We start from the raw sequence: 20657 nt of genomic DNA on the forward strand, positions 1-20657 counted from the left end.
GTGAAGTTGGATGAGAACAGGGGTGATGTGGTCTGAAGATTTGGTACCGGTGATGATCCGGGCGGCTGAATTCTGGATGATTTGCAGTCTGTTAATGAGTTTGGTGGGGAGTCCAGTGAGCAGGGCATTGCAATAGTCAATGCGGGATGTGACAAATGAATGAACCAGGATTTCAGTGCTGGATTGGGTCGGTGATGGGCGGAGTCTGGAGATGTTGCGGAGGTGGAAGAATGCGGTTCGAGTGATATTTTGAATGTGGGGTGCAAATGAAAGGGTGCTGTCCAGAATAACGCCGAGGCTCTTGACTTGGGGTGAAAAGGGTACAGGAAATCCGTCGATGATGATGGGTGGAACTGGGTTGTGATGTGATTTGGTGAGGATGGATTTGGAGCCGATGAGCAGGGCCTCGGTTTTGTTGCTGTTAAGTTTAAGGAAGTTCCTGCTCATCCAGCTCCGGATGTCTTCAAGAAAGATGATGAGGGAGGGGGGAGGGATGGCGGCGGTGGGTTTGGAGGAGATGTAGACCTGTGTGTCGTCAGCGTAACAGTGAAAATGGACTCCATGGTGACGGAGGAGTGTGCCCAGGGGGAGAAGGTAGATGATGAACAGAAGTGGACCCAAGACTGACCCCTGGGGGACACCCAGTGAAACACCCGAACACCCAGACTTGTGGTTCCTTAGTTGCACGAATTGTTGGCGGTCAGTGAGGTATGATGTGAACCAGGAGAGTGCAGCACCAGTGATCCCAATGCCAGCCAGGCAGTCCAGGAGCAGAGGGTGGGAGATGGTGTCGAACGCTGCACTGAGGTCGAGGAGGATGAGAATGGTGAGGAGCCCAGAGTCAGCTGCACGGAGGAGGTCGTTGCTGATTTTGACCAGGGCTGTTTCAGTGCTGTGTTTTGGACGGAAGCCAGATTGGAACGGTTCGTGGAGGTTGTTTGTGTCAAGGTGGGACTGTAGTTGTGCTGCAATCACCCTTTCAAGTGTCTTGGAGATGAAGGGGAGGTTGGAGATGGGCCGGTAGTGGTTGAGGACAGCTGGGTCAGCACCAGGTTTTTTCAGGATGGGTGTGATGGCAGCCAGTTTGAGAGTGGGGGGTACAATACCAGTGGTGAGGGAGGAGTTAATTATGTTGGGGATTATGGGAGAAATGGAAAGCAGACAGGCTTTGACAAGCGAGGTGGGAAGAGGATCAAGCTGACAGGTGGTGGTTTTGGCTTTATTGATGTATTCCGAGATGGTGTGTTCTGATGCTGGGGTGAAGTCAGAGAGAGAGCTGATGAGAGGTTGTCCAGTGGTGATCATCCAGGGTGGATCTTTTGGGGAGGTGCAGGATGAGGCCAGTTGTTGGTGAATAGTAGTGATGCTCCGATCGATCGGCCGATAATGCCCAAAAATAGCCTGATCGGCGATCGGAAAAATATGCCGATCAAAAAACCGATCACGTGACGTAAATTAGGCTTCTAGCGACCACTTTCTAATGTGTTACGTGACGTGTGTACAGAACCGAACAGGCAAAACCTCTACAGTGCATCTCGACAACATGACCTCTCCTGTCTGGAATTTCTTCAAAGTGTGTCAGAAAGATGTGAAACTTACTGCGGTCACGCTATCTGCGCTTCGGAGTGGCACGGTCGCGCTAGCTACACTTGAAAATCGAGTGCCCGTTTACATCACGTTATACGGTAAAACGTGTGAGCGGTTTCATGGTGCATTCAAGTGCACCCCGTAAACTCAGAAATCTATATCGAAGTTGATTTTTCATTTGTTGGAATACATACACCTGTCATTACTTGGTTGTTTTTTTACTACATTCTTTTTAATGATTAAAGGTCCCATGGCATGAAATTTTCACTTTTTAAGGTTGTTTAACATTAATATGAGTTCCTCTAGCCTGCCTGCGGTCCCCCAGTGTCTAAAAATGACGATAGACCTAAACCATGCACTGGAAATTATTCTCTGCCTTTGGAAATGTGACCATGCAGAAGGCATGATCGAGAAAGCCGCCGCTTATGACGTGTGCCCGCTTATGACGTGGAGGTTGTTTCCACCCAGAGCCAATAAACTGCCTTTCCCCGCCCACAGCTCTTTGGCCAGCTCATTGTAAAATCAGTTGAAAGTCTGCGCAACGCCATCTTGATTTTTCTGCGTAGGATATCTAACACACCATGGCTGATCGAAAGCATAACATTTGCTCTGTACATGGATGTACAACGGATCTAAAAAATCTTTTTAAAGCTCCTGCATCAGAACCCCTAAAGAGCCAGTGGTCAGATTTTGTTTTTTCTGGGAAAGTGACAAAAGAACAGAAGAGATTTGTGTATGTGTGCGCCAAACATTTCACGGAGGATTGTTTCCAAAACTTGGGCCAATACCGAGCTGGCCTTGCCGATCGTCTTAAAATGAACCCTGGATCAGTACCAACTCTCTTTGGCCCAACTACAGACCTCGGACAAGTAAGTAATTTAACGCTCTATAATTGTCTTGCTTTTATGTATGTACAGTATAGTTAAATAGCTTGTTACCACAAGAAAGTGTCCTGAAAGTATCGTTAGCTCTGCAGCTAATAGCTAATGCAGCTACTGTCGCTAATGTAACAGTAAATAGCATGAGGTATGCGAGTGGACACCTCATTTACTGTAACGCCAGTGTTGTGTACTTATTTGTTGTTTTGATAGCCGTCCTGCTGTTGGTGTTATGGCGCGCACGATATCTGCCTTTCCCCTGATTGAAATGACTAGCACTACGTCCATCTTTGCAAACCAGAGCAATCAGCTGAGAATGTCAAAATCGCGATTAGCATAGGGCTAAGTCTTCAAACTTGCATTTGGAAGATATACAAAGTAATAACTTGTACTAATTTGACCTTGTTGTATCTACACAGGCCAGCACATCAAGTGCTTTTATTCAGCTGCCTCTCTCAAGGGATGTTGCCTGCCAGACAGACCAACTGGAAACACATACTGTAGCCACACAGCTATCCTTTAGGACTTTGAAGGCCCACATCAGAAGTGAAGGTATTTTGACCCTGTATTTATTTTGCTTGAGAAAACAACAGAACAAAACTTTACTAAAGACCAGTGTTATATTTTGCATGTCTTACTAATGATCGCAAGAAAAATTATTACAATGCGTTGGATGCAGCCTGAGCCTCATACAGTGGCTCAATGGAGACAGAGGTGTAATCAAGTCCAAGTGATGGAAAATATGACTGCCATTCTACAGTTAAAATTACCCCTTTTCCTTAGGAGATGGACACCTGTCATTCTTTATATTGGTTAAGCATATAATTGTATAAGACGAATGTAACATAAGCTTGCAATCAAGGTGAACCTTTTTTTTTCTAATGTATTTTTATTTTAATTTTATTTTATTTTAATTTTCAATTTTATTTGTATATGTGTGTTTTATGTATAATATTGTTATTATTATTATTTGTCTGTTTCTGTGTGGTGTGTTTGTTTGTATTGCCTATACGTTATTGGCAATAAAGTAAAAAAAAGAAAGAAGTGAAGGTATGTTCTAGCCACCTTCAATAAGATGAGATTAACTTTATTGTCCCACATGTGAAAGTGGGTTAGAAGAGTGCTGTCACTGTATGAATACATCATATGTCATACACATGAATGACTTGACATATCAAACAAACATACATCCTGACGGTACAATGGTGATATTTGTTGCAGGTGTCCAGGCAACTGTCTCCTGCAAAGACTTTGGTGTTGGGACGTCCAATGTAGACCCTTTGTTCCTGTCATCAACACCAGTAAAGAGACCATCCAAAAGACCTCGATTGGATCTTGAGGAGGAGCAGGAAGATGATGCATTGGAGGGAAGCTCTTTAGTGGATACCCCAAAGGGACAGGATTCCACTTATGACCCTGCAGACTCTGTCACAGCGTCCGAAAACTCTACACTGAGGCTGTAAGTTATCATTATCTGTGTGTGAGTGTGAAGAAAATGTAGGGATTGTGAGAACTTTCATAATTTTTTTTTAATTGTATGGCATTCCAACATGAAGGATTGGTCTCAGCGAGACTGTTGTTGTTTATAGCATTACTTTTAGGATTATTTATGTGCATACAGATTATTCATCCGGCTTCAAGGAGTGTGCTGGTTTAAAGTACTGTCCAGATGAAAGCTCAATCTGATCAACTCAAAATGTGTTTTGCTTTCTTTGTGGTTTTATATAGAGAGGAGTCCTCCACTTCCACACACATCAAGAAGTACATAGTGTACGAGAACTGCATCATGCAGTTGTTTAATGCATGTCCGGTCTGCACACGGGCATGTGATGTGAAGACTCAAAGGCTGGGGACATTCCTGTCTGTGAAGCAGCGGTGTCCCCACTGCACATTTAGAAGACAATGGAATAGCCAGCCTATCCTGGGTAGCACGCCAGCTGGAAACCTGCACCTTTCTGCCGCTGTGTACCTGAGTGGTGCATCTTTCATACAAATAGAAAAGGTAAAGTATGTGCAACTGTAGATACCGTAACTGAAATACTTGTATTTATATCAAATTACATGTATTATTTCTCCCCTCCACACCCAGGTCTTCAAGGCAATGAAGCTGGAGTTGTTTCGGTATGAAACATTTCGCCGGCATGCCAGAGCCTTCATTGAACCTGCAGTTATTCACCACTGGAAAGTCACACAGGATGTGAATCTGCAGCGGCTTACTCGGGAGGAAAAAGTCATACTCGGTGGTGACATGAGGGCTGATTCTCCAGGTATTGTTACTTGACTGAAGTATTGTATTTTGTACAGTGATATTGTTTGAAGTTCAAAGGAATGACAGCAGGCAGGGGGTGGTTTTATCAAGGTCTTTAGCTCCAACTATCTGTAGCCAAAGGCCAGCAATCAGAGTGTAATAGTGCTGGCTCTGAGACACACAAAAGCCAGGGACCAGGTCTGATGGCTCTAAGCAGTGTGTTGTTATGTGAAGTTATGAATTGCACCTAAATATAAGAATACATAATATGTATTGAATAGTGATTCCAAGTGTCATTATTTAAACCCAATTTTTAACAGGTCACTCTGCAAAATATGGGAGTTACACCATGATGGATCTCCAAACTAACACCGTTGTGGACATTCAGTTGGTCCAGGTGAGTTGTTGAAATTGACTCTGTAAAGGGGTTATTTGTTGTAATTTAAAAATCAAGGTCCATAATACATTGTCTACTAATGTGTTTTTTTTTCTGTGGTGACAGAGCAACGAGGTTGGTGGTAGCTGCTATATGGAGAAAGAGGGCCTGACGAGGAGTCTGGCCTTGCTCGAGTCGCGTGACGTCAAACTGGATTGCATTGTCACCGATCGTCATCCTCAAGTTCAAAAGTTCCTCAGGGAGAGAAACATCACCCAGTACTACGATGTGTGGCACTTCGCAAAAGGTAACTATTCAGGTTTTCAGGTAACCTAAAGTACTTATGGCATCTGAGGTGGAAAAGACGCTGGCGTTCACCAGTGAATCAACATGTTTGGTCAAAGTCAGATGTTCAGAAATATCAACACCAAGATCTACTCTTTCCACCTCAGAGTCGTTAATCTGGACTGGTTGGTAGACTTTCTGCTGATATTGCCTGAAATCTATATATATCTCCTTAGTCTTGGTAACAATAGGAGTAGGTTGTTGTCTTGGCAACAGTTTGAAAGTCTATCTACCTCATTCAAGTAAGCCTGCTCATTGTTCTTAGAAATTAGGTCAACTACTGCTGTGTCATCAGAAAAATTGACAGCAGTGATGTTGGACAGTCAAATGCTGACATTATGAGTCAATATTATCAAATGCTTTGAAATTGTTTTTGAATTGCTACAGCATAGTTGTCACTCTTACTCTTTACTAAGTGGAATGTTGTTTGCTTTCATTTTAGGAATTTCAAAGAAACTGGAAGTCCTATGTAAGATGAAAGACTGTGAGAAACTGAACAAGTGGATGAAAAGCATCAACAACCACATATACTGGACTGCAGCTAATTCAACCTCAGGGCCAGAGAGAATTGCCAAGTGGAACGCGATCCTCAACCATGTGCAAGATATCCACACGCATGAGAATCCTCTTTACCCCAAGTGTGAGCATGCAATCCGCACAACAACGGACAAAAAGAAATGGCTCCAAGCAGGTATCTCAACCAATATGCAGGCAAAATGTTAAAACAGCAAACAGACAAGCAAACAACGAGGTCATTGCTGTGATATTTGTTACTGTATTGTTTTCTAATAAGATATTTTGTTATTGTTTGCAGCAACTCCAGCTTTCTACAAGTTGGAGTCTCTGCTGACAAAGAAAAGAACGCTGAAGGATGTGGAAAAACTGAGCCCCCACCACCAAACGTCATCTTTGGAGGCTTTCCATGCAGTCATCCTTCGTTTTGCTCCAAAAAATGTAGTGTTTCCCTTTATTGGAATGCTGTGCAGGTAAAACAAATCTTTACTCAATACTTTTAGGAATTTTAGTTTAAAATATCTGTCAATATGAACAAATATTTTTATCTTGTACTTCCAGACTCTACCTGGCTGCTATGCATTTCAATGAAAATGCGGATCGACCACAGGCCGAAACGGAGGAAGGTGTACCCCTCTTTAAACTCTCCTTTCCAAAGTCTCGGAAGGGAGAGTGCAGAGCTAAACCAGTAAAGACGAAGGCGACCTTTGGTAATGGTTCAAATCAATTAAAATGACACATTGTTTGGAATTTTAACATTTATTTCTCTCGAAGAAAAATGGATTACATACAAATACACAAAATGCACAGTAAAAACAAAACTCAACCAATTAAATGGAGATATTGCTTGTGCTTTATGATACAGGTTATGTTTCTGACATGATGGACCTAATCTTCGATGAAGTCTTTTTTAACCCGACACCATACAACGATGCGCTGTTGGCCATCTCTGTCCCAGAAAACTTATCAGCGCAGTATGAGAGGCCGGACAAGGAAGAGGTCATTGCCAGCTTTGTTTCAAGGTTCAAACAGGGGGCCGTTTAAACCCAACATAGTGGCCTTCCTCATCAGGAAACTCCGAGCGGATGCGCAGGACCACACAGGCTGGAATTACAACCCGGATTCTGCGTCCCAAGAAGCCCCAGCACCAGCTCACAAAACTGCGACAGGACAGATACCTGTAGCGACTGAACAATTGATTCAGAAATTTTAGATATTAAATTCTGAATGTATCATTGTGTGTGTGAAAAAATAATTCTATGCACCAATGGATCATATTCGGTCTGTTTTGTGTCCCCCCCCCCCCCACCCCATCCCTCGCTGTACAAAAATAAATAAATTATTGGAATACAAAGTCAAAACTCTAAACTTCTGTTATTAACTTATCTAACAATGCACAATTTACCGGTGTATTTCTCTGAACTGTAGAGGACCATAGTCGGCATTTTGAAGTGAGTAGACATTTAGGCAGACAGGCTCCAATCCAGGATGGTCTACCATGCATGGGAGCTGTTCTTCGACCTCCCGAAGTCGTGTAGTAACCTTTTTTAGAATTAGAAACGGTAAGTGACATTTATTAGCAAAATTAGTTGCCGAAAGAAGAGACAAATTATTTTCCAGTGAGGTGGTGAGAATGTTACCTGTGGTATCTCAAGGCAGCAAATATTCTCCACTTCTGTGGGCATAGTTGCACATTTTCCACAATGGCAAATATGTAAAAAATGTAGGTGGATATAAACAACATAAAAAGGTATAATGGCTTGTTAGTGTCTAGCTTGTGGCTGTTGAGTAAGTAAACATCAAATGTGCTCTGGAGTAAATCAAATATTATTTTTCATACGGTGAACATTTATCTTCAGGAATAAATCATGAGTAATGTGCAACATGATTTACATGGATGTGAAGGCTGCATAGCTCTTTTTTATGACAAAGATTACTGATATAACTAGACATACAACTACTTCAGCATAGGTAGCTAAGCCCACATGATAATATCTGTAACAACACATAAGCAAAACAAACTAAATTAACGGCGAAATACTTAACTAACCATTCAGAGACGTCCTGCTGTAGTCGCTGATTTTCAACTTCTTCAACTTCTTCTCCATCTGGATCAGACTCTGGGTCAAATTGAAAAGCTTGAACGACTGCTGTTCTACGTGCCATAGCGATTCACAACGCATTTGCGCATGGTACCAAGGGCGGAAGTAAGGCCACACCCCCACCCTCCGCTTTGCCCCGTCTTTCTCCTCCTAATTTGCATTTAAAGCTGCAGGCCCTAAACAGCTCATTCTGAGGATCCTAAGAAAAACTCATTTTGGGACTGGCTGTAATTCTGCACCAAGGCAGAATGTTGCCTATATACAGTATAATACAGTATAAGGGGACCACTAAAGCCTCTAAAAATATATAAAAGCCTCCATTTATTTTCATGTCATAGGATCTTTAAAACAAAATGATAGAACAAAATTATTGAAGCATATTCAGAATCAAACTCATTTCTGCATAGTCAGATTTGAAAACTTCATTTAGAACCAAATCAAAATGTTCTCTGCCGACTCCACCAGATTCTTGTTCTACATGTCCCCAGCTACCTCTGGCGGTTTAATTTCTATAAATGGTGCACTCTCTGCTAGATGAAAGGCATGGAAATGTCCGATTCCTTCCGTGATCGGCAGTGATCGGCAATCGGGCAGATCATGATTTTGGTGATCGGTGATCGGTGATCGGTCCAAAAAATGCTGATCGGATCATCACTAGTGAATAGTGTTGATTTTGGAGTTGAAGAAGTCCAAGAAGGCAGTACACTGATCGGTGGAGATGTCAGGAGGGAGGGTTTTAGGCGGTTGAAGCAAGCGGCTGACAGTTGAGAAGAGGACTCTGTTGTTTCCTGTACCAGTGTTGATGAGGTTGGAGTAGTATGAAGATTTGGCAGTGGTGAGGGCATCCTTGTAGTGATGGAGGTGGTCTGAGTACGCTCCAATCGACGGCCAGTGGCTTTGAGCTGGCGAAGCTCAGGGGTGATCCAGGGAGCAGTGTGGGTAAATGAGACTGAGCGTTTTTTCAGGGGGGCCAGGGTGGTGAGAGAAAAGGAGAGGCAGTTGTTATAGTGAGTCACCAGGTCAGCCGGGGAGGATTCTGGGTGAGGGCTGGGGTAGGAGCTGATCAGGGTGGAGAGATCTGTGGTGTCGATGTGTTTGATGTTTCTGAAGAAGATGGTCCGTTGTTCTTTGGCTTTGTGTAGTTGGGTGTGAATGTCAAAAAGTACAGCTTTGTGGTCGGAAATGGGGAAATCAGTGACATTAAGGTTAGTGGGGGTGATGTCAGTACAGCAGATTAAGTCCAGTATATGACCTTTGTTATGGGTTGGGAGGTTGACATGTTGTGTGATACTAAGACAGTCCAGGAGTGATGTGAAGTCTTTAGCAAAGATACTAGATGGGTTGTCAATGTGGATATTGAAATCACAGAGGAGGATAACTGTGGGGGACATTGCACATACAGATGTTAATAGTGATGAGAATTCAGTGAGGAAGACAGCAGAGGGTTTTGGTGGTCTGTAGATAGTCACAATAATAGTTGGTTTGGGGCCTGTGAGTTTTATAGCTAAACATTCAAAAGAGGAGTTATGGGGGATTGTGACAGCAGTGACTTTGATGTTATCACGGTGAAGGAAAGCGAGACCACCCCCCCCTTCCAGTAGCACGGGCTTTACTAATAAAAGAAAAACCAGGCGGGACAGCGGCGTTGAGATGGGAGAAGTCATGTGGTTGTTGCCAGGTCTCAGTGAGGCATAGAATATCCAGGTTGTGGTCAGCAATAAAGTCGGCGATCAACAGAGCCTTGTTACTGAGGGATCTGATATTAAACAGACAGAATTTCAGACAGGTGAGTGGTATGTAATTGGTTGCAATGAGCAGCGGGGACAGTACACGGTGATTTTGGCGGAGGGCGGGGCTACTCATCGTGTACTCTGTGGCCGCCGTGGCAACGCGTACAGTGCTGGGAAGGGGACGGAGCCTAGTGGACCAGAAGGAGCGGATGTTTGTATTGCTGTTGTGTTGAGTGTAGTGAAAGTTCTGTCCAGAGCCTCGGTGGATGTATCTTGGTCGTTTGAGAATGTAGTGATGGGATACAAGCTGGGGTGGGGGGGTCCTTGAGAAGGTCCAGAGATGTAACACCTCCGCTGCCGAGTAACGGAGCGGCGGAGATGCGCTCGCGAGAGTCAAGCACAGCGCAATCCAGAGGAACAGATTAAAAATCCATATGGTTTGAGATCGGCAGCAACGTAATCCAACAGTGGATGGTGAAGCCACAGAGCCAGCGCAACGGAGGCAGAGGAGTGGGGCGTGCTGGTTGTAGCTTCGCTTGAAACGGGGGGCGGCGTTGGGGATTATCAGCAGCAGGCTAGCCGGCCGGCAGGTGGACACCGTCGGTGTTACAGGGAGGCGGCGTCCCCCGCACTGACAGCAATCCACAGGAGCAGACGGGCTCCCAGGAGAGCCGGCAGGTTGGCAACGGACCGGCCCGAACCGGTGTGCTTCGAGGGGCACACCAGTACAGATTTATCCAGCCACAGAGTGCGGAGAGGAGCCATAGGAGTCCCATACAGGTGAGCCCTGTACCGGTGTAGCTAGCTGCTGGCTAACGAGTGGCGAGGCAGTGGCAGCAAACAGGTAGAGACTGTTTGCTGCTGATTCGGTGTCGCAGAGTGCTAGGTCCCGCACCCGGACTTTCTCAAGCAAGCCGGTTCTAGTAGATGTGTTTAAAATCCAACGTTAAAACTAGACTTAAAAATAAAAATAGCGAATACAGTGTGGAGGCGCGGCAGCAGCTTGCCAGCGGTCCCTCCACCTGTCACTAATTAACTAGTTTAACTACTCTCAGTCAATGATGGACAACAGCAGGAGAAAAAGACAGAGAGAGAGGGTGAAGAAATAGACACGTTTGTCAGCATGATTGTCATAGATCTTATTTAACCATTTGGCCCTGAGGTCTGATGGTAGCTTGCCAATGATCTCAACCAATGTGCGGTGACCACTGAGCTCTTCCTCACACTTCATGGCAGCAAGCGTATCCTTACAGCCTCTCAGTTGGTCTGCGAAGTCTCTGAGTTGCACATTGTCACTTATCTCCTTAAAGTTCAAAACCTTTCCAACCCAAGCTTGTGAGATGGAATGAGGATTTCTGAATCTTGTTCTTCGTCACTCAAGTGCCTCCTTGCTACCCGCACTAGGATTTGGGTTGTATAAGCAGTGACTTATGGCATCTCGAGCCTTTCCTTCGGTGTACTGATGTAGACGAGTTAACTCTTCTGGAGCAACTGACTCCTTGTCCACCATTGTGGTGAAAAGCCTCATGAACTTCCAATACTGGAGGGGGGTCACCATCAAACTTGACCATATCCCTTGGTGGGAGCCTAAGAGAGTCTACTTGGTCTTGATACTGCTGCCTTGAAAACTCTAGCAATTGTGATATTGAATCCCTAAATATTGGCGAAAGTGACGGTTTTGTCATTGCAGGGATCCTGCCAGCTCTCGGTGTAGAATAGAAATCTGCAGTCAGGGCTTGCTTCTTTTGTTCATTGTGTAGCATCTGTGCATCTCGCTCGGCCTTGCGATGCATTCGCTGGAGTTCCAGCTCAAACTCCTCTTTGTTGCATTGATGCAGCATTTCAAAGTTTTCCTGTTCCCTCTTTCACAGAGCTTGTAGCATCTCTAGCTCTCCTGACACAGAATTTTCATCATTTGTGTCGGCTTGAGGTTCATTGACTAAATCATTTTGGTTTGTGACATCTAACTCTTCATCAACATCTGGATGATCGTCAACTCCATTTTTCACTTCATGCAGCCAGGCTAGAGCCTCGTGACGCACATCATGAACGCTCATCAAGATAAGCCTCTCATAGGCATCAAACTCTTCTTTGTCAATGTCATCAGTGAGTCTATCATGATAACATCTGTGTGCATCTTGAAGTTATGTGAGGGCTAGGTCGAGGCTTTCCAATGCTGCTTTCAACTCTTCAGGTTTGTTTTCTCGGATTTTTACATTCACAGCCATTATCATCTTGGTTACAGCTGCTTTAGCTTGTCCTCACCTCCTTTTCAGTGTTGTAAGGTCCTTTTCTCCTGCAGAATCTTTGGCTTCAGATATGGTTGCCACTCGTGTTTAACTTTATGTTACGAATAACACAAGGTAGTTCTTTGTTGTTGTTGTTGTTTATTGCCTTGTGAATTACACGGTCAAACACGGTCAAAATTTTAGCATTTTTTAGCATTCAAATACACACAAATTTTAAACCATACATTTTAAAGCTTCACAGTAAAACATATGAACATATCACAGCCAAAGTTGAGCTGGCTTTAACTCACATTTTACAAAATTATAATCCACATATAATTTCCCTTTGAACACATCATCCTCAATCTGTTTGGTGAACTAAACAAGTGCTAACATTTCGCTAACTAGCCGCTAACATAAAAAAAACCCTTAGAAACAGCTAGTATATTTCAATAGCTTAAAGCTGCTGTCGGCAACTTTTTTTTTGTCATATTAGCTTGAACTGTCATGGGATTCTGCAAGTAGAATATTAAATAGGCTGTTTAGGAAAAATAACTAAATCTGTAGCTCCCTCTGAAGCCTGTAATCATGCTTGCAAAAATCGAGCGCTCCCGGCTGTTTGTTTTGTTTTTTTTTAATTCAAGAAAGCACAAAGTAAGATACTTTAAATACAATATCTTGAATTGTTTTCTTTTCTTTTTAACTAAACAGAACCCATCCAACCACCCACAACACCCATATACAGCTGTAAAGGAAAAGGAAAGGGAAAAAAATAAATAAATAAATAAATAAAAAAAATAAAAAAATTCATAAGCATAAATAGCAAAGTTAAATAAATAAACAATGCCATAAATTAAATAAATAGCTAAAAGAAAATAACATTAATAATGATAGTAGTTATGCTAGTAAGAATTAAAGTGTCCATAATGTAATGGCAAAATTAAGAAGAAAATAAATAAACAAACACTAATAATAATGAAAATAAAAATAATGACAGACCACCTTACCGTGGTGGGGGGGTTTGCGTGCCCCAATGAGTCTGGGAGCTATGTTGTCTGGGGCTTTAAGCCCCTGGTAGGGTCACCCATGGCAAACAGATCCTAGATGAGGGACCAGACAAAGAACAGCTCACAAGACCCCTATGATGAGTGATACGTTTGGACGCCGTGTTCCCTTGCCCGGACGCGGGTCACCGGGGCCTCCCCCTGGAGCCAGGCCCAGGGGTGGGGCCCGCCGGCGAGCGCCTGGTGGCCGGGTCTGTGCCCGTGGGGCTTGGTCGGGCACAGCCCGAAGAAACGACACGGGTCCCCCTTCCTACGGGCTCACCACCCGTGGGAGGGGCCATGGGGGTCGGGTGCAATGTGAGCTGGGCGGCAGCCGAAGGCAGGGACCTTGGCGGTCTGATCCTCGGCTACTGAAGCTGGCTCTTGGGACGTGGAACGTCACCTCTCTGCTGGGGAAGGAGCCTGAGCTGGTGCGCGAGGCTGAGCGGTTCCGGCTAGATATAGTCGGACTCACCTCGACGCATGGCTTGGGCTCCGGAACCAGCCTCCTCGAGAGGGGTTGGACTCTCTTCCACTCTGGAGTTGCCCGCGGTGAGAGGCGTAAAGCAGGTGTAGGCATACTTATTGCCCCCCGGCTGTGCGCCTGTACATTGGGGTTCACCCCGGTAGACGAGAGGGTAGCCTCCCTCCGCCTTAGGGTGGGGGGACGGGTCCTGACTGTTGTTTGTGCTTATGCACCGAACGGCAGTTCAGAGTACCCACCCTTTTTGGAGTCCCTGGAGGAGGCACTAGAGAGTGCTCCTCCGGGAGACTCCCTCGTCCTGCTGGGGGACTTCAATGCTCACGTGGGCAATGACAGTGAGACCTGGAGGGGCGTGATTGGGAGGAACGGCCCCCCCGATCTGAATCAGAGTGGTGTTTTGTTGTTGGACTTCTGTGCTCGTCACGGATTGTCCATAACGAACACCATGTTCAGGCATAAGGGTGTCCATATGTGCACTTGGCACCAGGACACCCTAGGCCGCAGCTCGATGATCGACTTTGTAGTCGTATCATCGGACTTGCGGCCGTATGTCCTGGACACTCGGGTGAAGAGAGGGGCGGAGCTGTCAACTGATCACCACCTGGTGGTGAGTTGGCTCCGCTGGTGGGGGAGGAAGCCGGTCAGACCTGGCAGGCCCAAACGTATTGTGATGGTCTGCTGGGAACGGCTGGTGGAATCCCCTGTAAGGAGGAGTTTCAACTCCCACCTCCGGCAGAGCTTCAACCATGTCCCGGGGGAGGTGGGGGACATTGAGCCCGAATGGGCCATGTTCCGTGCCTCCATTGTTGAGGCGGCCGACCGGAGCTGTGGCCGCAAGGTGGTCGGTGCCTGTCGTGGCGGCAATCCCCGAACCCGCTGGTGGACCCCAGTGGTGAGGGAGGCCGTCAAGCTGAAGAAGGAGTCCTATCGGGCCTTTTTGGCCAGTGGGACTCTGGAAGCAGCTGATGGGTACCGACAGGCCAAGCGGAACGCAGCCTCGGCGGTTGCTGAGGCAAAAACTCGGGCTTGGGAGGAGTTCGGGGAGGCCATGGAGAACGATTTCCGGACGGCCTCGAGGAGATTCTGGTCCACCATCCGGCGGCTCAGGGGGGGGAAGCGGTGCACCGTCAACACCGTGTATGGTGAGGGCGGGGCTCTGCTGACTTCAACTAGGGACGTCGTGAGTCGGTGGGGGGAGTACTTCGAGGGCCTCCTCAATCCTACCGACACGCCTTCCGATGAGGAAGCAGAGTTGGGGAGCTCGGACGTGGGACCTCCCATTTCTGGGGCTGAGGTTGCCGAGGTGGTCAAAAAACTCCTCGGTGGCAAGGCCCCGGGGGTGGATGAGGTCCGTCCTGAGTTCCTCAAGGCTCTGGATGTTGTGGGGCTGTCTTGGTTGACACGCCTCTGCAGCATCGCGTGGACATCGGGGGCAGTGCCTCTGGACTGGCAGATCGGGGTGGTGGTCCCCCTCTTTAAAAAGGGGGACCGGAGGGTGTGTTCCAACTATAGGGGGATCACACTCCTCAGCCTCCCTGGTAAGGTCTTTTCGGGGGTACTGGAGAGGAGGATCCGCCGGATAGTCGAATCTCGGATTCAGGAGGTGCAGTGTGGTTTTCGTCCTGGCCGTGGAACAGTGGACCAGCTCTTCACCCTCCGCAGGATCCTGGAGGGAGCATGGGAGTTCGCCCAACCTGTCTACATGTGTTTTGTGGACTTGGAGAAGGCGTTCGACCGTGTCCCTCGGGGACTCTTGTGGGGGGTGCTCCGGGAGTATGGAGTGCCGGACTCCTTGATATGGGCTGTTCGGTCCCTGTATGACCGGTGTCAGAGTCTGGTCCGCATTGCCAGCAGTTAGTCGGACATGTTTCCTGTGAGGGTTGGACTCCGTCAGGGCTGCCCTTTGTCACCGATTCTGTTCATAATTTTTATGGACAGAATTTCTAGGCGCAGCCAGGGCGTCGAGGGGGTCCGGTTTGGCGACCTCAGAATCGGGTCTCTGCTTTTTGCGGACGATTTGGTTCTGTTGGCGTCGTCAGGCCGTGACCTTCAGCTCTCACTGGAGCGGTTCGCAGCCGAGTGTGAAGCGGCTGGGATGACCATCAGCACCTCCAAATCTGAGACCATGGTCTTCGGCCGGAAAAGGGTGGAATGCTCTCTCCGGGTCGGGAATGAGATCCTTCCCCAAGTGGAGGAGTTCAAGTATCTCGGGGTCTTGTTCACGAGTGAGGGACGAATGGAACAGGAGATTGACAGACGGATTGGTGCGGCGTCTGCAGTGATGCGGGCTCTGCACCGGCCCGTCGTGGTGAAGAAGGAGCTGAGCCAGAAGGCGAAGCTCTCGATTTACCGGTCAATCTATGTTCCTACCCTCACCTATGGTCACGAGCTGTGGGTAGTGACCGAAAGAACGAGATCGCGAATACAAGCGGCCGAAATGAGTTTCCTCCGCAGGGTGTCTGGGCTCTCCCTTAGAGATAGGGTGAGAAGCTCGGTCATCCGGGAGGGGCTCGGAGTAGAACCGCTGCTCCTCCGCATCGAGAGGAGTCAGATGAGGTGGCTCGGGCATCTGGTGAGAATGCCTCCTGGACGCCTCCCCGGTGAGGTGTTCCGGGCCCGTCCCACTGGGAGGAGACCCCGGGGAAGACCCAGGACACGTTGGAGAGACTATGTCTCTCGGCTGGCCTGGGAACGCCTCGGGGTCCCCCCAGAAGAGCTGGAGGAAGTGGCCGGGGACAGGGACGTCTGGGTCTCTTTGCTCAAGCTGCTGCCCCCGCGACCCGATCCCCGGACCAGCGGAAGATAATGGATGGATGGATGGATGGATAATAATAATGAAAATAAAAATAATGACAGACAATGGGGGCATTGTATATCCATGTACATGTCAATAATTAGGCAAGGTCAAATATATATCTATCTCAGGGCTTCATAGGCTTATGGAAGGGCCTTAAGATTTTTAAAGTATTCAATTAGAGGTTCCCACATTTTGTAAAATTGTTTTGTTGAGCCTCTCGAAAAGCATTTAATTTTCTCTAATTTCAAAAAAAACATTAATTCAGTGAGCCAGACAGAAACTTTGGGTGGTTCAGGGGATTTCCAATGTAAAACTAAATTTCTACGGGCTATCAAAGAAGCAAAGGCAAACGCGTTCATCTTATCAATGGGTAGCTTGTGCTCATCAACCAACACTCCAAAGATGGCCATATCTGCTGACGGTTTGACTTTGGTGTTAAATGCATCATTTAATATTTTACAGATAGCTAGCCAAAATTCAGGCTCCCGGCTGTTTTTAACCAATCAAGTTAGGGTGGAGGAATCCTACCTGTCAATCACAGCTTGTGCACACGCTGCTGAGCGTGAGTCTGCCCCAGCTTGTGTGCGCTCACACTGGTGTGAACTCACGTGCACAACCTCGTCCACAGAGGGGGAGGGGTTTGGGGGGCGATTCGGAGCTTGTTAGAGGTTGGGGGAGGGACCTGAAAGTTGTATCAGTTCGAATTTTCCGACTTTAGACTCAGAATTTTGAAAACCTGCCAACGGCAGCTTTAATGCTAATCTGCCAAACAGCCCATGCAGAAAAAACACATTTCCCGATGGTTTACAACGTTCAAAATGAATTTGCCGCGTTGGGCAATGTATCAGAATTTAAGTCAAAGTATTGAGTTTCATGTCGTTGGTATGCTTCTTTTAATGACAGCAAAGAAGTTCCCGTTTTATCCTGTTTTTATTTTCTTAACGACATCACTTCCGGTTTTTGTCAAGACCCAAATCGATGCGATCTAAACAAAATATACAACCTCCCGGGAGGAGTGAAAGGAGTGAACACAAGGGATAAAGGGATATTTTGCCTCTTTTGACATGAAGCTGTATGACATCCCATATTAGCAACATCATTTGTGAACATTGACTTACCCCCCGCTGCGTCCTGTGAGCCGAGTTCCAGCCTCGTTTTGGAGTTGACGAAGGTAGTCCGGCTAGTTGGCTGGGGACACAAAAATAAAGCGTCTTGCTTCTCAAAACAATATGCGTTCAAAAGAGTAATACATTTGCATCACAAAATCGTTGTCCAGGAAAAAGTCAGACCTCACATCGCTTGGCGCTATTTTTGCCTCCCTTGATATCAATGCGTCCAGCCACCTAGCGATAGCTGCACCTGTTACGGTGTTTACTGCTCGGAAGCAGGGGACTGCTCGGTCTGCTCTTCGGTCTGCACAGTTTACATTGGATGCATTGATATCAAGGGAGGCAAAAATAGCGCCAAGCGATGTGAGGTCTGACTTTTTCCTGGACAACGATTTTGTGATGCAAATGTATCACTCTTTTGAACGCATATTGTTTTGAGAAGCAAGACGCTTTATTTTTGTGTCCCCAGCCAACTAGCCGGACTACCTTCGTCAACTCCAAAACGAGGCTGGAACTCGGCTCACAGGACGCAGCAGGGGGTACGTCAATGTTCATAAATGATGTTGCTAATATGGGATGTCATACAGCTTCATGTCAAAAGAGGCAAACTATCCCTTTAATATTAGTATCAAAGATTACCCCAAGGTACTTCAAGTGTTCAACCACATCAAGTGTCTCTGCATCCACCATGACTGATGGTTGCTGTCCCTCTGTTGGCTGCCGGGAGTAAAACATACAGACTGTTTATTTTTTTATTCAAATGTAAACAGTTTTGGAGCCAATAGGACACTGGCACCATGGCTCCTGAGAGAATTGCAGCAGCTTCTTGAATTGAATTGGCATGACAGTATAATACAGTGTCGTCAGCATATGGTTGCATCTTTATATTTCTACATACATGTGGTAACTGGTAAGTTATTGACATTTAGGCTGAATAAAACAGGACCCAATATTGAGCCCTGTGGTACTCCAGCAGAAGAAGTGAGGTATGAAGATGACGAATCACCAATTTGAACTGCCTGTTTCCTGTGCGAGAGGTATGATTTCATCCAGCAGAGGGCACTTTTTGAAAAGTTGAAATGAGTTGATTTAGCAATAAGCACATCATGATTAATGGTGTCAAAAGCACGCTTTAAATGAAGAAATACAGCAGCTACAAAGCCACCCTGATCCAACAAGCTCTATGTTTTCTAGGAAATAACAGGTAGCTGTTGCAACTGGGTCAGTAAGAGCCTGTTTATTGGTCTTTAAAAGGTCACTAGAAAGACCAAATGAATCTCTGGCCTTTTTAGAGATGAAATATGTGAGCATTTAAAGGGCTTTGCAAGTTCCTCAACTGAGCCAATGAAAAATCTATTGATAACTCACAGTTTTCCCCAGATTGTCAGTTATCTCATCATTTACCTGGAGCTGTAGATCACTAAAATGGGGAGATAACTCATTTAGATTGTTCCATATTAGCTTTTAATTACCATTTTCCCCATTTATGGCCTCAATATAGAATCTGCTTTCACCTTACGGGTCACCCTTAAGACTTTATCTCTATTTTTCATTTATTTTATAATATCATTGTTCAACCAGGACAGATTATTTCTATGTTGCTTGGATTTACCTTTTTTTTTGTGAAGTGTGTTATAATATCATTGACTTTTTTAATAAAGTTATCTGAGATAGCCTCAATGTCGTTATTTTCCAGAATATTAGACCTTCTAGATTTTGGATTTCCTCATTCAGGAATTGTTGCTGGCTTTTGGGTATGAAGTAGAACTGGTGACCTCTGGTGGATGCCATTAAATGCTTCCTCTTAATTTTCCATGAGCACAAGATAAAATTGTGATCTGACAGGCCAGATAATAGATTAAAAGTCTTAGAGATTCTTCCAGGATTATTAGTAAATATTAGATCAATTGTTGTATTTGACGTATTAGTTATTCTTGTCGGTCCTTTCATGATTTGTGTCAAATTGTATTCATCCATCAGCTGTTTATTTTTTTTCCTGACTTGATGTCCCAGTTGATATTAAAATCACCGAGTAGGATGATTTCCTTTTTCGAGTTGCAGTGATTTAAGATTGTCTGAAGATGATCATAAAACACATCCTTTGCTGAGGTGGATCCACTCGCAGTAAAATACATTGCAGAGCAGAGTGATGCATTTAGACCAATACACTCAGCGTTAACGTCTTTAGGCCACCTTATTAGTTCACGTTGAAACTTCTCTCTGACATAGATTAATACTCCCCCACCTCGCCCTGCTTCTCTAGCCTTTCTAAATACATTATATCCTGGAATGCTGGTAGCTGCTGTAGATGATGATGAATGTGTCAACCAACTTTCAGATATTCCAAGTATATCAATATTAGAGTCACTTAATAAATGTTCAATTTGCTCAGTTTGTGTTTTTCCTGGTTAAAAACAGCAAAGTGTTTCCTGGTTTCATCTCCTCTCTCTGAGCTGCAGATCCAGATTTGCTTAGACTCAACATATGCTGCAGGCTGAATGATCTGCTGGAAGAAAATCAGCGGGCAGATTGTTGTGGTGGGACGTTTTCTGGCTCTGTCTGCAGATTTGAGAGGTTCAGGAGCTAATCTTCATTATTTGTGTTTAAAGTCTCTGGGTTACATGAATTGAACCTGGTGGTGGTAATATTCTGGGTCTTTAATGGTTAGATGACAGGTTTGTAGAGTTATTTTAACAAAGAGAAACAAAGGTTGAGTTAAAACGGACTGTGTTTCCCTGATGGCTGTTGATCTGAATGGCTGCAGACCTCTGAGTTGTAAGCTGGAACAGAAGGTTAGTGTAAAGAATGTCATGTATTACCACCACCGTTATTTGTATTCCTTTAAACCAGTGGTCATCAACCTTTTTCAGCCCAACCTCTACATGGTGTTTAAGTGAACAACTTGGACAAGACTCTGGTTCCTTCCATCATTTAGAAATATTGTAGCTCAAGTTCCTTTTCAGAGTTTCATCATGACAAAAAGAATTAGTAAAAGAGCAAAAAGCAAGAGTTTACTGCTTAAAAAGCTGAACGTGTGCAGAACACATCAGAGCACAGTGCTGATAGCTGAGGGCACTTATAAACGCACCCTCAGCTTTCACGTTTGATCTGTGATATTGAGACCTATGTGGCTCGGCCTGTCCAGGTCCAGTTAGAATATGTTGGTTAGCTTAGAGAAATCTTTTGTGTGAACTTCAAAAGGATCTAAGTCTTCTTC

General features: G+C 45.5%; 1 protein-coding gene across 1 annotated transcript; it reads left to right on the top strand.

Annotated features, from left to right (window-relative positions):
• The first annotated feature begins 515 nt into the window (after window positions 1–515).
• Window positions 516–7219, top strand: LOC142397837 (uncharacterized). The gene is made up of 10 exons (XM_075481576.1): window positions 516–3017; window positions 3687–3924; window positions 4194–4467; window positions 4555–4732; window positions 5034–5110; window positions 5216–5396; window positions 5877–6125; window positions 6249–6420; window positions 6509–6657; window positions 6813–7219. Exons 3-10 carry the CDS (start codon window positions 4252–4254, stop codon window positions 6989–6991), a joined length of 1401 nt encoding a protein of 466 aa, XP_075337691.1. The 5' UTR covers window positions 516–3017; window positions 3687–3924; window positions 4194–4251; the 3' UTR covers window positions 6992–7219.
• Window positions 7220–20657: the final 13438 nt, after the last annotated feature.

Source organism: Odontesthes bonariensis, chromosome 2, assembly GCF_027942865.1.
Source record: "Odontesthes bonariensis isolate fOdoBon6 chromosome 2, fOdoBon6.hap1, whole genome shotgun sequence".
In the NCBI taxonomy this organism is placed as follows: Eukaryota; Metazoa; Chordata; class Actinopteri; order Atheriniformes; family Atherinopsidae; genus Odontesthes; species Odontesthes bonariensis.

What these genes read in the sequence shown, in the direction of transcription:
- LOC142397837 (XM_075481576.1), top strand. Translation starts at nt 4,252, where the DNA reads ATGCAGTTGTTTAATGCATGTCCGGTCTGCACACGGGCATGTGATGTG. An exon ending in TGTGTGGCACTTCGCAAAAG is followed by an intron (nt 5,397 to 5,876) that starts GTAACTATTCAG and finishes CTTTCATTTTAG; the next exon opens with GAATTTCAAAGAAACTGGAA. An exon ending in TTTATTGGAATGCTGTGCAG is followed by an intron (nt 6,421 to 6,508) that starts GTAAAACAAATC and finishes TTGTACTTCCAG; the next exon opens with ACTCTACCTGGCTGCTATGC.